General features: G+C 42.3%; 1 protein-coding gene across 1 annotated transcript in view; it reads right to left on the reverse strand.

Annotated features, from left to right (window-relative positions):
• Nucleotides 1-12501: 12501 nt before the first annotated feature.
• Nucleotides 12502-16764, reverse strand: part of LOC120504672 — a 5439-nt gene continuing 1176 nt past the window's right edge. Inside the window, exons 2-4 of the mRNA XM_039714406.1 lie at nt 16224-16762; nt 13632-13679; nt 12502-13545 (exon numbers count right to left, since the gene is read on the reverse strand). Coding sequence (XP_039570340.1) covers nt 13671-13679; nt 16224-16762 — 548 coding nt within the window. The 3' untranslated portion in view covers nt 12502-13545; nt 13632-13670. The remainder of the gene's footprint in view (nt 13546-13631; nt 13680-16223; nt 16763-16764) is intronic.

Here is a 16764-nt window from a genome sequence, read left to right on the forward strand (position 1 = left end):
CTCTTGGGAGGAAGAGCTGGGGAAGCTGGGCCTGTTCAGCCTGGAGAAGAGATTACTGAGGGGATCTCATTAATGTCTGTTAGTATCTGCAGGGAGGGTGTCCAGAGGACACAGCCGGGCTCTGCTCAGTGGTGCTGAGCAATAGCACAAGAGGAAATGGGCAAAACTGATGTATACAAAGTCCCACCTGAAGGTAAAGAACTGTCCTGCTGTGCATGTAACTGAGCACTGGATTGCTCAGAGATGCTGTGGAGTCTCCTTCACTGGAGATATTCCAGAACTGTCTGGACTCAGTCCTGTGCTATGTGTTCCAGGATGACCCTGCCTGAGCAGGGTGGCTGGAGCTGATGACCCACTGTGGTTCCGTCCAAACCTACCAATTATGTGGTTCTGTGATTTGCTTCATCTGTCCTCCTTACTCCCACTGTGTGCCGTTTTACCTCTGTGATTTCTATTAGGACAAGAGTATTTTCCTGGTGTGTTTTTTTTTTTAATATTTTTGGGGTTTTTTTTGTGGTTTTTTGTGTGTTTTTTTTTCTTTCTTTTTTTTTTTTCTGATCAGAGACATGAAAAGCCTTATTTATTTATTTATTTATTGCAAAACCAATGCCCTGTTTTCACCCAGATCCAGATCCCACGCTGCTTAGGAATGTCAGTGGGTGAGATGGAAAATAAAGCATCAGGAGGAAGAGGAGAATCTCCTAATCTGAGGGCTGATTTGGGAGAGCAAATGCAGGTGTCAGGGAAGGCAGTGGGGGGTGTGGGCCTGGGGAGGGACTCAGTGTGGGCAAGCATGAGGGCCAACTGAGATTGAAAAGCACACTGATGGCACACTAAAGTGTGAAGAAAGATCAGGTGGGAGGACATGCAGAGCCTCGGGCAAAGCAAGAGAAGCAGAGGATGGTGGTATGGGGAGATGGGGTGTAGCTCTGGCATACAAGATAAGGAGACAGTCGTGGGAAACTGGGTGCATGGTGAAGGTCCCAGTGGTAAGGCAAGGAAGAAAAAACATTCACAGTGCTGTTTTTAATCAAATTAACAGTAAAAAGAAATTTTAAATATTAAAGAAGGGATTAATGACAGAGGCAGAAAGAAACAAACAGCATGGTGACTATGTGTAAAGAGAAAGCTCAGAGGAAACTTTAGAAAAGGAATAGTTCAGATTTAATAATTAAATCTGTATCATAGGTATGTATTGATAGAGCAAACGGGGTCCTTGAAAGGTGCCTTCTCAAATTATTGTCTTTTCCTCATCACTAAGAAATAGGTCTGTCTTTTTACCCCCTACAACTTTCCCTAGAATTTTTTTGCTTAGAAAGAAATATTTATTTTTTCAGAAGAACAAAATTTCAGCTTAAACAGACTGAAAGTGCTTTTTCTTTTAATCTCTTGGTTTGTTTAAGGAGCTGAAAAATCAGTCTGAGGCTCAGCCAGAGCAGTTACAGGTATTTCGCAAGCTGAAAAAGTTAATCCCTCTCCAGGAGAGGCTGAAACACATCTCAAGGCAAGTGTCAGTCTCAAGGCTGAAACACATGCAAGGCAGAGTGGGAGCACACACAGAGTTACTGACAAGCACTTCCCTGGAACTCACTGACATGACTTGGAAACATGCCTCATTTCCATTGCTTGGCTAAGGATTTGTTCAGCATGTCCTGAGGAGAATGACAAAGTGCCTTCATACCCCGAGCTGCTGCCAGGCTGATCCCGAGGACTGTGCTGAATTTCACTGCTCTGCAGTAGGGACCCTCCTGCCAACAACAGGCATAATTCAGCAGTGCACTGAGTGTGACCTCTTGCTCTCAAGCAGGCACGGCTCTGATGCTGGCAGGGGGCCAGATGAGTGCAGTGCAGGGCCAGCTTTGCTGATTCACATCAGCCATACATCTTCCCACACCACTGAAATCCTCAGCTGACCTGTAACCAACCCAAAGGAGGATGGATCCATTGCTAATGCTGTAACTCTGTCTATGATATTAAAATCTTACCAATTAGTGATGCACTGCAGGATGGGTCTATGTAGCTAATCAAAAGCAGAGCTCACACCTTCAAAATTTTCATGCTGAAAACAAATGACAATCTAAATGTAGTGGGAACAAAAAAGACTAACAATACATAAATAACCATTGCAATATACTGTCTGTTGGTTCGTTAGGACTTGTTACAGTCTTCCTGCTTAAAATGAAAATGCAAATGTTAGCTGGAAAATGCAAACTGTTAGCAGTTACTGGAAAGAATGGGCAGATTCTGTGTGCTCTTACTTTTGATTCAAGATACCAAACCACTGCACATGCATGAGAAGAAATACACTTGAATTCTTGCTTTCCACTTTGGGCAGCTACTACCTCACCATTTCCATTCCAAATATCCATTTATTTTGTTTATCTTTTCTCATCTCTTTCCCAGGACACATGGTTGTCTCCAGAACAATTTCTCCCTACTAAATATCTGCAATGTGTTAGAACTTATTCCTCCAGCCAAAACAACAATCTGTGTAATAATTTCTGCATTATGAAAACAGGCCAACTACTAGGAGTTGGTAAAAATCAAAGTACTCATTTGTTATTTGCTCTATAATCTGCTGAAAGAATGAAAATGAAAAGACTATCCATGCCTCAGGAGGATAGTGAAAACTCTTATTGCCCAGCAAATAAAAGTTTACATTGAAACTTTGTGGATATCAAGCCTGTGCATGTGAAATTTCATCCTGTTTTTAAAAAAAGCCTATTTTTTTTGATGGTGGGAACTCTTCCTGGGATATAGGAATGATGAACACCAAGAGAGCAACTGAAAGACACTGTCTTACAACTGTTCATGATCACATTTTCTGTCCTCATGCTGCTTGCCCAGGTTGGTCCAACTGGAGGTGCCCTGATTTTACGTGACAAGCCTTGTGATATGCTTGTAAGATGGTAGCTGAGTCCCCCCAAACACCCCAAATTTCAGACAGGCACTGCTGCTGCAGTTAACAGATGTAATACACCCATGAGAAGTGCATCACTTGAGGCAGCTGACTTCCCAACAGATGATTGTTTCTCTGCTTGAGAGCTGTGAAAATCTGATGGCTCCAACAAACATTTCTGAATTGCAAATGCAACTTTGAATAAAACAGACACATACAGCCATTTATTTGTTTATTTATTTATTATGCTTAAACCACTGACATTTATTTAAAACTTGAGAATGAAATCCACTTGGTATTTGCATATGAGAGTTTTACATTTATATAAACTTAGCTTTATATTTTGGGGAAAAGGAGAGTAAAGGTAGGCAGGCACAATGCTTTGGCATCCTGTACAGTAACTCACAGTTCAGTCACATGCAGGTTTAGTCATTGCCATGGTTGGGACCGGTGTGACTTGGGTCCAGGGCTCTCCTATGCTTAGACTGCTTTGTCAGTACATCCTAGCTCTGCAGCTCACACTACAGAGGTGTACATCTGCCTTGCCCAAAAGCCACAGAAGAGCAGCAGTTCACCTCCTTTGTGCTCCTGAGGGGATGCTGTTTACAGCAAGCAGGCACTGGGACTCGCCAGGACCCACATCCCCAGGATGCTGCCACAGCTCTGTGGCACCTGATGCCAGGATCAGCTCAGCTGTCTCTGCACAGAGCACCTCCCTGCTCCTGCAGTGACAGTGAGTCAGGGAGCATGCAGAGTCGCCTCCAGGGATTTTTCATGTGTTTCTTTTTATATTGATAGTGGTAAGACCTAGTATTAATCTGCTTGCAAGTCTGGATGAGAGAAATTCAGTGCAGCTTTACCAAGCACAATACAGCCCAGCTACACCAAATGACTCTTGAGAAGCATCGTGTTGCAAGTGTGGACTGGCTGGTACAAGTCATGTCTTGGGAAGGAATCTCCAAAGGAAAAATCCACCCATCTGGAATCACTTGTATGAGAGCCCATGATTTCTAAATCCCTAAGTGCCAGATCCTACAGTCTGCACATACCCAAAAGTATGATTAACATTGACAGGGGAAACAGCTGCTTTAAACAATCTTGAAATGAGAGCTTATTTGTGTTAAACACAGATTAAATTCCAAGTTTAAAGCAACAATCAAGTTTTTAATTGCTCCTTTCAGCTGTGGTTTTCTAAGAAGTAGAAAATAACTGCTCAAGTGTTGGTTAACTTAGAAAAGTCTACTAAGAAAGGAGATTTTGCAAAATGTTCAGAATAATAAAAGAGAGCCATTTTTGCATTGTGCCAGAAAAACTCCAAGTTAACAAAAAAAAGTCTGGCTCCAAGCCAGACCACCAAAATAGAAACTAAAGACAGTGCAACAAATATAGTCTCAGAAATTGGTTCACATAATTTGTTTATCCTCTAAATAAAGAGACAAATTGTTTTATAATTCTGTTTTAAAAATGTTTTGAAACATCCTACTTGTATTGCAAGCCATCTTCATTAATGTGAAAGCCAAGACTCATGTTTTGTCACCACACACACCTTTATGCAGTAAAAAGTGCATTAAAAGATTGTTATAATGTTTGCGATAAAGTGAGAGAAATTTCTGTGTGCAAATTCCTAGATCAATCAATTTTCCTTTCAGGGTGTAAAATGGAAGAAAACATCTTAGAATAATTGAGATGGGTTTTCATGACCTTTTCTGTTTTATAGGAATTACTTTTCTCTGGAAGAAACAAGTAACTTTTCTGATACCACAACCTGTTAAAATAACATTTCAACAATGAAAACACTCAACTGGAAAATTAGAAATAAATAAATGCATATGAGTGTGCTGAACATAAGAGGCTCATCTGTTGAGAAAAAAATGGAGTAATTTTTATATAGCTGCAGTAGGAGCAGCTTCACTTTGAACAAAATGGGCCGAATGATATTTTTTTGACATAATGTTGCATCCTAGGTCAGGTTTCTAAGCTTTGTTTTAAGAACATGAGAAGTAAAAGCTTGCACTGTAAAGAACAGCACAGTGTGTCAGAGGACAAGAGACATGACAGGAACAAAATAAACTCAAAGACACGCACAGAAGTTGAGCTTCTCCTACCTACTATCTAGCAGAAGTATTTAGAGATGTTGGAAGCACCTTCAGTCAGAAGAAATTAGAAGGAACACTAGGATATTTGGAAATTTGTGGGCTGAATCATCATTTTTAAAGGAAACTGAGAAATTGCTAAGGGCCCTGGAAAACTACACTGAACAACAGGAGGTAAAATCCAGCCTACATAAAAGCAAAGGAGCACACATGGAAGGTAAACCATGAGTGTTATCTAGGAAAGCTCTAAAGAGTTTCTACTCAGGGCATTGCCACTGACTGGCCCTGGGAACCCCTAATTAAAAAAAAAAAATATATAAAAGAAGTAATTCCGGGACAAAAATTGGAGTAGAAACTGCAATAGGAAACAACACAGGGAACAAATATTCATATGCCACCCTCAACAATTTGATCTACCCAATGCATTGCTATAATTTATGACTCAGTATTGACTGTCCTTAACATGACAATAAAGTCTTACAGACTCAGCTATTTCCTTACTGCTTGAAAGAGGCCTCCAAATAGAGTATTTCCCCTAGTTTACTGTTTTCCCCTGGTAGACTATGTTTTCTCCAGCCTCCTGTGGCTCTGTAGTTACAATTTCCAATACTTACATACAAATTTGCCAAACTCATCTTTTCTAGACATCAACTAAATTTCTGCTTCCACCAAGAGCTCCTAGAGCATGATGAGCTCAGGCAGTCGTTGTGCAGCCCTGGCACAGCACAACGTGATTTCCTGTAATGCTCCCACCAGCCCTCAGCTCACCCACCTCTCCCAGCAGCACCAACTATTCCAGCTTGTGGAACTTCACAAGCCCAGGTGTCACAAACAAGAAACAAGTGAACTGACCCCTTCCTCCTGCCAAAACCTCCGCAGCAAGCACAGGAAAGAGACAAGGAGAGAATTTAGGGAATCTAAAGCCAACCCCAAACTTCACCCCTTTTCTGGAGCACTGTGTAAGTACTGGTGTGTGGGGTGGGTGCATTTCCTACTTCACCAAATCCTCAAAATGGACACCATAAGTGAAAGTTATTAAATATTGGCAATATTCCCATCCTTACCTATCTCAAAGGGCTCACTCCTCCTCACTGACCCACTCAGCCGCTGCTCTTTGCCTCTAGTCCTGCCTGTTTTCAAGGGATGCAGCAACAGAGAAGAGAGCATCAGGTAAATGGCACTCTCAAAGCTCCCTAAGTCAGTCCAGCCTTCACCTCGATGCCTGAAATTGCTCTTCTTTTCACACTGGCATCTGTCCCACAGACTGGGATGGGGGGAACAGGGAAAGGGGCGGGAGGAGGAGGGAAGATTACAAATCAGAAGATTAGGCCCTTTGATTGCTGTGCCTAAAATAATTAATCAATAATGATACCATAAACCTGTGGTGCAACTTCACAGGCATTAAAATATAAATACATCAGTTAATTTAATTGCCAGTCGTCCTGAGCAGAGCACACTCACAGATGAAGCATCTAGAGCATGCATTTCAAAGCTTTCAGTTCTTGCTTGGCAGGGCCTGCATCATTACTTTTAAAACACACTACATCAAAAAGGCACACAGGCTCAAGGCAACAACATCCTCTCAAGAAAATAACTTCTATGTTTTGAAAGAGAATTAAGACATGTTTTACTTTCCTGTGGCTTGGCAGGTTAAGCCACAGAGTAAGCCATCTTACCAGAACACATCTGTCGAGTAATTTTTACCTGCTACCACAGCCAAATCTTCCCATGCTCATGCTATTCAATATACAGGGCATGCTGTGGTACTCTCCGGGGCAACACAAGCCAGGAGAGTACCACAGTAATAAATAGGTTTACCTTTTCTGGTCCTCTACCACTGGGAGATATTAACCAGGGTATAACAAACAACTCCCAGTCCTAGGAAAGCTAAGTAGCATTGCACTTTTCTTACACTCAACAGTAAACACCTCAGCCCTTTCTGTTTCTCAGTTACAGCTCTTCTTGCAGGACCTTCAGAGAACAAGGTGTCAAGACCGAAGCTGCAGAACAATGCGGGGGGGGGGAAGGTAACACAAAAGTTTCTTTGTTCCCACGGTCTGCAGAAACTGTTTCTCAGTTACAGCTCTTCTTGCAGGACCTTCAGAGAACAAGGTGTCAAGACTGAAGCTGCAGAACAATGCAGGGGGCGGGGAAAGGTAACACAAAAGTTTCTTTGTTCCCATGGTCTGCAGAAACTGCTCATTCAGGGACTGTGGGCTGGAGAGATCAAGAGAAGCAAAAAGGTACTGTTCATCCCAGCCCAGCAGCTCTGAGGCGGAGAACTGGTCAGGTAGGTGACCCAAGGTCTAGTTCGCAGCTTCTCCATTTGGGGAAGCACTCTGTATTAACAGTTTCCTCACACAAGAGGCAGGTAAAGGATGTGCTTATCCATTCCTCCCCATCTGACAGGGAGCAAGTGAGATTATTTCTACCTCTGTGCAACACAGGCCTGTGAACAACTTGTGCTGTTCTCAGCAGTGCAACAGTGTTGCAACATGCTAATGTTTGTTTTCAATGCTTTGAGCACTGACAAAAAACTCCAAACAAATCAAACATGGTTTTAAATGCTTGCTAACAAAAGTAAAGAACATTTTGTCTTAATACACAGGTAAATTGTATTGTTTTCTAATAACACTGAAAGATGAAATTTTACTCCATTTCACTTGCAGGTAATCAAAACATCTAAAACAGAAAATGCATGGTAGGAAATGGTGTATATCAGGTATCACCCACTGTCCTCTCAGAAAGCATTTGCAACTATATTCCAGTATTACAATGAAAGCACTTTGTGGCTGTGTGGTTTTCTGTTGTTTTGAGGTTTTTTTTAAAGCATGCTAAGGAACAAGAAAAATGGTCTTTTAAGGTCTCTCCGTGGGCTCCGTAGTTCTGTAATCAGTTCCATGAAATGCCCTCAAGCTTGGTGGATCACCATCACTGACTGCCTGGTCAGCTTCCCCTGCTGGCCAGGGCTCCCTTTTCTGCTCTGGTCCACAGAGCACCTGCAGCAATACTGATACAACTGTAATTTACTTTCTGCAACCAAACCCCATTGAGATATTCTGCCCAAAGCTTTTCCACTGGCCACACTAAGCCACAAAGTTGTACCTTCTTTTCCTCAATAGGTACGTGACAGACTGGGTACCCTCAAAGTCACTATTTTTGCCTTTGAATACCACCAAATATTTTGTGCTGCTCCTGGAAAAATTTCATGATCTTACAGGTTAAACTCACTAATTTCTCCCAGCAATCCCATGTAATGGTAGTGAGATTTCCCCTGTTATCCACCAATACTCAATAACAAGGTCACATACACCGCTTGGGAGAGTTCTGATGAGGGAGAAGGACAAGGAAAATGACACAGGAAAACTAAATGCTTCTCCCAGTCCAATACCACTACAAGGACTTTACTCAGTCACACCAAGTGCAGCAAGACACACACCTGCATGCCCTGAGCAAAGACACCCACAGATATTTCCCCACCTCAAACCAACCTTACTTTATTATTGCCAGTGTGGACTTGGTAACATTTGTAATTCCAGCACCTCTGTTAAGTACTTGTGTAATTGTCATTCCACAGCTAAAAGATGAGGAAAACAATCCCCTCCCTTAGCACTGCATAGACCATCCCAGGGAGATGTACCCAGCAGAGAACCATCTGCCTGCCCTGGTGGCATTTCTTTGTTCCAAACACCATCAATGACATTTCACTGTTACAAAGTAAAAAAAAACCAGGAGCTGAGACTAAGCAAGCATGGTGGAAGACACATGCCAGAATGCCCAAGTGCAAGGTGGGAAGTTTAGGCAGAGGAGGTTTGAACTCTTAGCTCATGTTACACATTTCAAGGGCATACCTTGTCCCTGTTTATGCCAGGAATATCTACTCCTGGACACACAGTCCAGGTCCTCTGCCACCATGTTGTGTTGCAGGTTATCAACTAAGCAGCCCCACCAACAACGAAAATCATCACACTTTCCTGCCCACTACCTTCACGTAACCTCATATTTGGGGCTAACAGAAGGCATATATGGACACTGAGTATCAGCAATGCAGATGGTGCTTATATGAAAAGCACTTACACTGCAGCCAGTGTGAGCAATGCAGCCGGTTTTAAACAACTGCTCCTGACTTCAGATCATTAGGACTGCCATTTGAAGTGGCAGGTGGAATCTTCTGCATCTGCTGATGTAGGTTCAGATAAAATGTTCACATGGCACGGTTCAGAAAATTAAAAATAAAAATTGGAAACTGAATATGATCCAGGTTTAGCTTTGAGCAGAATAAATAAAAAGTTACCTAAGTTTTGTGCAAGGATTTCATGGACGCAAATGTTTGCAATTAAAAAATTTAAAGAAAACACTTAGATGTTTTTATGTAAACATTCCCCTGCTGCCTTGGAAATATTGACACAGCAACAGTGCACTGAGATGTTGCAGAAAATAAAGTATTCTTTAAAGTACAGAAAGAGCTACAACCACCAAAAAAGGTAAAAGTACATATTCAATTATTTCAAGTTTACAAATAGTAAAATATTGTAAACATGTTCCTGCTATTTAAATCTCTGCTGCTCTTTAGCTGATTGTCCAGCAAACTGCTAAACTGCACCAATGCCAAGTGGTTTTGATGACAATTCCCAGGTGAAGAAAAAAAAATCCTGGATCCAGAAGATTTTATGGATCAAAGTGTCCTTTATTGGGTTGGGCTGAGGCATGCTAAACTTCATGACAGGGTAAAAACCAAACCTGGACACCAAAGCAAGAGGGGAAAATAAGATCTTTATAGTTTCTCCAGCTAAGTTTTCAGAGACATAATCTCTTCTTGGGAAGAGTTACCAAAAGCACTCCCACAGACACTATCAATTGTTGCAGTCCCTGTTAGGCCTATGACCTGAAAAGAAGTTTGGTAACTTCACCAGGCAACATTTCCACCAATACCAAGCCTGTTAGAACTGAGTCACATCCCTTCCCTCAATGGTTACAACAGTCTCTGGGGCTTTTGGGTTTGATTTTACCACAGGAGTGGACAGAAAAAAATGCTGCCAATAACAACTGGCTTCTCAAAACCACACAAGCCTTGCAGGTAGCTGGGGAGCCTCCTGTGTGCTCTTCACTCAGCCACACTCAAAACACTCTCTGACTTCCCTCATGCTAGGAAGAACCTGGCAGAACTACCCACAGGGAGCAAAAGGCTCCGTACGTACAGACAGGCTGATCACACGCTGCCCTCAGATGTCTGCTGTGCTCACCAGATTTTTATAAAGAAGATAACCAAGTTGGTAAGATGATTCAAGACAGCAGAAGATAGGAAAGTAATGTTTGCTTAATGTTTGAAGCTTAAATTGGAAGACACAGTGAGAAGATCTCGTCAGAGATCGGAAGTAATTTTGCTCAGCTGCAGGTGCAACAGCCTACCTCACATGCAAAACATTCTGCTGTCATCTTATCTTCAAAGACACATCATTGTACTAATAAGGCCAGAAAGTAGTAACAGCCTGGTCTTTTCAGATGCTTCAAATACCTCAAACTGAACTGCTGCACACAGGTGGGAGTTAGAAATCCCATTTGACTGCACTTCTGGTACAGCTCAATTCTGAACTCCCCAAGTACATCAGCTTACTGGAAGAACTATGTATTTTAGTCTTCTCCCTGCATTGCCACTTTTGTGCTGTCAGAATCACACTGCATTAGTTTTGATTTGCTCTTTCCAATAACAATGCATATAAATCCAGCACATGAAAAAGCACATCTGTGAGGAAAAAAAAGCTATCCTGCTAGAAATCCCTACAAATAAACTTATTTGAAATTACTCCTCAAAAGTATGCTCCTTAAATCTAGTTAACTGAGAAAAAACCTGTTTTTCCATAAGCTGCTGGTCCTCCCATACAAATCAATTCCCACACACTTCACAAATATTCCCAACTGGAAATTCCATCAGTCTTAGTGAAAAGCTTTGCAGCACCTCTGAAATGCTCAAAATCTTTTGAGCAAAGCATAAGAAATTGCAACTATACTAAAGACATCCCCCAACTATGAAATAGCACTTAGTGAAATAGTATTTGTAGAAAAATAACTCCTTATGTATCACTGGTTTCCACTGCAAATCACAGTTACTCCGAGAGTAACAGAATCATGATTCAATCCCAAGCCTCTCTCCAAGTGTGTGCCCTATCCTCACACAACACTTAGTTAAAGAGTTATCCCCAGTGTCAAGGATAGAGGCAAACCCAGGCAGTAACTTAACAGCTGAAATTTGAAGAAACCCCTTGAAGTCCAACATTTGAATGAGAAACTAGTGCAGAAGGAAATTTCCTGCAGCACCTTACAGAACAGCAATGAGAGGCAAAGCACAGACGCAACAATAAACCCTAATGCAAGGATGCACAAGTACCACAGAGAAATTACAGGGTGGCTCAGAGTGAGGAAAAACAGCAAAGAGGGGAGGAGGTCCCACATGTTGCAAAAACATCACTATCAATATAACATGAAACACAACTTCTTTATGAAAGCGGCAGTGACTTTAAAGCAGCCACTGACACTGCAGAGCAAGGTAGAGCTCTGGCAATTCTCTACAGCAGATATGAAAGACAGGGTGGTCCAACCCAGAACCAGCAGCAACCAGGAGACTGGGCGGAGACAGTGCCAGGAAGGGCACCAGACTGTATGAAAGCTGGAGAGAGTAACAAACAAACCCAAAACATTCTTGGCAGAAGGACTCAGCAAAGAACATTAGGAAGTGTTTTAGACTCCAGCTGGCTAGGCTGCTTTCAAAGCGGACACAGAAAACAAAACTTGCTGCTTTGCTGCTCTGAGCCTGTAGGTTAAAACCCACTCTTGTATAATTCATCAGGGAGACAGACAAGACCAGTTTTTGCTCACTCTTCCTCACCCCACATCCACCTCTTCCCAGACCTCTCCCCAAATCCTGACACTACAGCACTTGCTCAGGCAGAGATGCCTGCAGTGATGATGGAGCAGCCATGTGGTTCATGTAGCAATGATGGTAACAAACACAGCACAGACCAGTGAGTAACCAAGTCCTGATTTCTTAAAACAGGAGGGCAAGGGAAAAATAGCATGAGTGATCAGACGACTGAGCTTAAGACCCTTCTTGAAAACAAAACTAATTTTGTAACATGTAACGTGCTCTATATTCTACTGTATCAAATGCAGCAATCTCAGCATTCACTACATCAGTTTCAGTTTGAAGGCCTGGTATTAAGATACTGGTATCTTAGTACAGAAGCTATTTCATTTTCAAGGCCCAATAAGTGCTATCACTGTCTCAAAAACTGGCAGACGAATAACTACTACAATAACTACAGCTACATTATGAAGTCTTTATGCAAAATATTGGAAGAAAATTCCAAAGGCTAATTTATTTTCACTTGTTAATTAAAATTGCAGTTGCGCTTTAATAACCGAAAACCAGAAATTGTGTAAAAAGTCAGGTGATAAAAAAAGTGAATACAAAAGTGAAGTGGCAATACAAGAACAAGGGAGGAAAAAACCCGGTAAGATTAAGAATAGCATTTAAATAAAAAAATTTATTTAGGTGAAGTCACAAACAGTTTGATATCAATTTACAAACACTTTATGTTATGCAGATTATTGGAAATATTGAGAAAGGGAGAGGACATAAGGGCAGCTTTTTCCTGAAACAACTAAAGGCAAACCCTTACCATCATGCGCATTACTGGATCACAGTATTACCTTGACCATACCCCTTAGTATGCAAGGAAAAAGAAAGCAAAATACTGAGATGCAGAATGAAAACTATGAATCAGTGAAAAATATTTTCAAGAACACCAGACTACAAAGGTCTAGTCTGATGGTCAAGATTTTAAGTATTCTATTAGGATAAAAACAAAATTATAACTTAGGTAAATCATTATAATTTATGAAGAATTTTGTAATGCACAATTGGGCTACCTGACAATGACAGCAATGGTTAATGCAGAACAATGGAAAGAAGATAGTGAGCCTCACAGAACAATTCTGTTGACAACCTGAGTTATTATCCCGAGTGTATGATACTTTTCTGAGTCAAATACACATTTATGTTGAAGATACTCTCAATGAAATGGCAAAAGTAATAGCTGTAACAAGACAAGTTATGATTTATTTTTTTTAAACAAATATAATACACAGGGTTTTGAAGTGTCCGGTTGCGATCTGCAAAGATCCAGGATTGCACACAAGTTTGGTCAAATGAGAAGGTTTAATCTGCGCATTAAATTGGCTTTTACTTTCAAAGTAGTATTTTAGGGCAGGATTCTCCTCCGGGAGAGTGTTCCTGACCTCATTCAACCATTGTTCAATTCACCTTCCTGAATCTTTGCCCTCTTTGGATAGTCTGTGACAAGTGCTGCGCTGCAGGAATTCCTGTTTTCCAGCAAACTGGCTTGCTCTGCAGGTTTGTAGTCCACTGTTACAATTGCTGATTGGGTAAAATGAATTTCCTACGTCTTCTCTAGCACAGCTTGCAACGCAACAGAAGCAGAGGTAAAAGAATGCACTAGAATACCAGAGCTCCACTTAAACACCAACGGAGTCAGGCTGTTGGCACCAATAAGAAATTCTGTATTTAACAAATCTGAAAATATTTAAGATCCAAAGGTATTAAGTTTTATAAGTAAACTCACCCACTTAGTCTGACTCCCATCCCAACTGGTCTTCTGTTTTCATGGAGTCTGAGGAAAAAAAGAGAGTTGTCTGAAGTTATACACACAGACATAAATTTGCAGGAATGACTCTCAGCTATCCTACACACACGCCAATTATTGCACTCCAACTAAAACTAGATTTCCCATTTTGTTCTTTCCATGTAATGCAAAGTTACAGCTCTTCACCAGCGCCTTAGAAAGGACAGCTGTGCAAGGACAGTTGTGCTCAGACACAACGCTTTCTACACTTTGACTTAATTTTTACTGTTTAACCACCTGTGGAAATGCAGACTTAGGGATACAGACACTAAACTAAATGATGCTGAAATTCAAGGAGTCTTGGACTAAAAGGGGGAACAAAATCCAGTCAGGCTGCCTAACCCTATCTTTTGAAACTACAAAAAGAAAATTATTTCAAAACAACAGCCTGGTAAAATGTTTTTGTAAAACACCTCCTCTTTCTCTTGACAGTGTGAATGTGGAAAAGCTTAGGTTCTGTCCAAACTCTTAAACCCATAAAAGGCCATTCTCTCCCATTTTAATTTTCCAGTTCTTTTGCCCAAGTGTGATGTCACATTTTATTTTGCTGAAGTAGTTTTACACAACATAAAGAGAGCTTGCAAGGAACTGGGGAGATATGGGGAAACACACAGGCCACCTCCAAGAAAATATTTCCTTGCTGCAACCTTACCAATGATAAGCTTTATCCTGGGCCTCATTTACATTTGACAGCTGCCTAAACCATCATTTAATTTAAGGACATTTTTGAACAGATGTAAGAGACTATACATTTACATTTGACAGCTGCCTAAACCATCATTTAAGGACATTTTTGAACACATGTAAGAGACTATATGCTACCAATTAAAAGCTGCTCTAATAACAGAAAGGTGGCTGAAACCACAATAATTAATTGCACAAGTTTCACTTTTTCATTGTGCTGTTGAAGTACTACTCATTTTACAAACATCAGACTTTTGATATTTTGTAAGCATCAAAATAAACATGTTTATTTTTTTTTTCTTTACACATTTTCTGGGGGGAAAATACATCAATGCTACTGATAAAAATCAACCAGGAAATTTCCATGAAATCAAACGGATCGAGACCCCCTGGTGCCTCAGCAGACAACAGAACAAAGCTCAGCACTGACAGACCAGCTGCTGTTGAAGAAGTTAAAAGAGTGGTTAACATGACAAGCTGAAGGTCCAGTCTCAGATGACATGAAAGCTATAAGCCATTGCCCATCTGGTGCTCACATAAGATCTGCAGGAAAACAAGAACTGAGCTGTTCACCTTAAGAATGGAGAAATGTAAACAGACGTATCAGAAAAAGTTGCAGAACACAGAGCATCAACCACGGAAGGTGCAAGGCCAACAGGCCTGGGTTTATCTATCTTACTGTGTGGTGTTTGCTCCCTTTCTTTGTCACAGATAGGCCTACAGAAGTTACTTTTGATAGGTACCAAAGGCAAGACTTGGTGTGATACACCAAGCACTTTCAGATGGCTTGAAAACAGATCAGGCTAACATGAGTCAAAGAACTTGGTCCCTCTGTGCTGGCAATCCCAGACAAGCACAGCATCCTATAAAACAACAATTCTTTTGGAAGGCAAAGGTTCTTTCTACAGTTGTAAAAAAAAAAAAACTGGTTAAAAATAAACACAGCCAATATAACAGAAACTCTCTGTCACCATTCAGCTGGCATGAAGCTCAACATTCGGCATTCAGCTGAATTTTCTGTGCTGGGGATTTGGCAGACTGCAGTCACCAGCGTAAGAGAAGCAGCACAACCCCTAATATAGACAGGCAGCCTGCTGTAGCTGTGGAGCTCAGCATCATGTCTCAGGCAGAAGAAAGGGTAGAACCTGCCTGCATCCACCACAGGTTACACCAATTCATATAGTGATACTTCTACTGAAAGCAAACCAAGTACACAAAATCCTCTCTACTTCTCCTAATCACACCCATCATCCTTTTCCAGCTCTAACTTGTAGATTAAATCTAGTGAGCCTCAAAACAGGTTTAATCTTCAAATCATGGTGAATTTGCACACTGTGGCCATTCTTATTGAAGTTTATCTTTATTCGTATCAATTTCTGCCATACCATGCTGACTGCAACTGCCCACATGCTCCCATAGTAACAGGAGAGTCTGTACTCTTTGCCTTACATACAGATAACTATTGCTGAAAAAGTTGATATTTTAAGGACAACTCAAGAGGAAAAGAACAAAACCACAGAACATCTTTCTTCTAATGTCTCCAGGAAAATGCAAAAATACACCAAAAGAAGGAACTAGTGGGGTTCCTATTTTCTGGTGGCTGGAGCAATAAATGCCCAAACATTTGCTCAGAGCATCCATCCACGTGTACACCTCTCACAGTGGCCAGAAGGGCACCCATTATACCGTGTCCCTATGGTCAACACGAGCAAAGGGTCAGTGCCATGAGATGAGAGCTGCCGACCAAGACAAGGGCGCCCCAACTGCCCCTTTCTCCTCTTCCCATCCTTGGGAGCACCATGCCCAGCCAGCGGAGCAGAGCAACACGCGGCCATCGGCCCATCACACCTGGCTTTTCTCCTCCTGCTTGGGGCTCTGGCCCGGCGGTGGTGGCTGGGCCGGCGAGGCCTGTGTCTCGCTCTCAGCACGCGGGCGCCTGGGGACAAGCGACTTGAGGGGCGCCATCCACTTCATCCACAGGTCCAAGTCGACGTCGCCCCAGGGCAGTGTGGGGTTCTTGGCCGCCCGCCGCCGGAAGTCCTCGTCGTAGTTCATCCAGGAGGTGCCGCCGTAGGTGGCGTGCAGCTTGCGGATGGTGTCCAGGTACTTGAACATGGCTCCGCAGCGCGCCGGGTGCTTCTCGCACAGCACGCTGGCGTACACCAGGAAGGCCGAGACCCACTGGTCCAGCGTGTCCCCCGGGCGCGGGCCGTGCTCGGGGGCCAGCTCTGTGTGGAGCAAGGAAAAGAGGTCAATGAACTCCCCCCGCCAGATCCGCTCCTTGGTGGCCTTGGCCAACTTGTAGCCAAGCGGCCGCCGCAGCCCCACGTAGGGGGTGGCCGCCGCCTCGGCCTCGCCCTGCCCCGCCGCCGGAGCCGCCGCCGGAGCT

This window comes from Passer montanus, unplaced genomic scaffold, assembly GCF_014805655.1.
Source record: "Passer montanus isolate IOZ18808 unplaced genomic scaffold, ASM1480565v1 scaffold3, whole genome shotgun sequence".
NCBI lineage: Eukaryota > Metazoa > Chordata > Aves > Passeriformes > Passeridae > Passer > Passer montanus.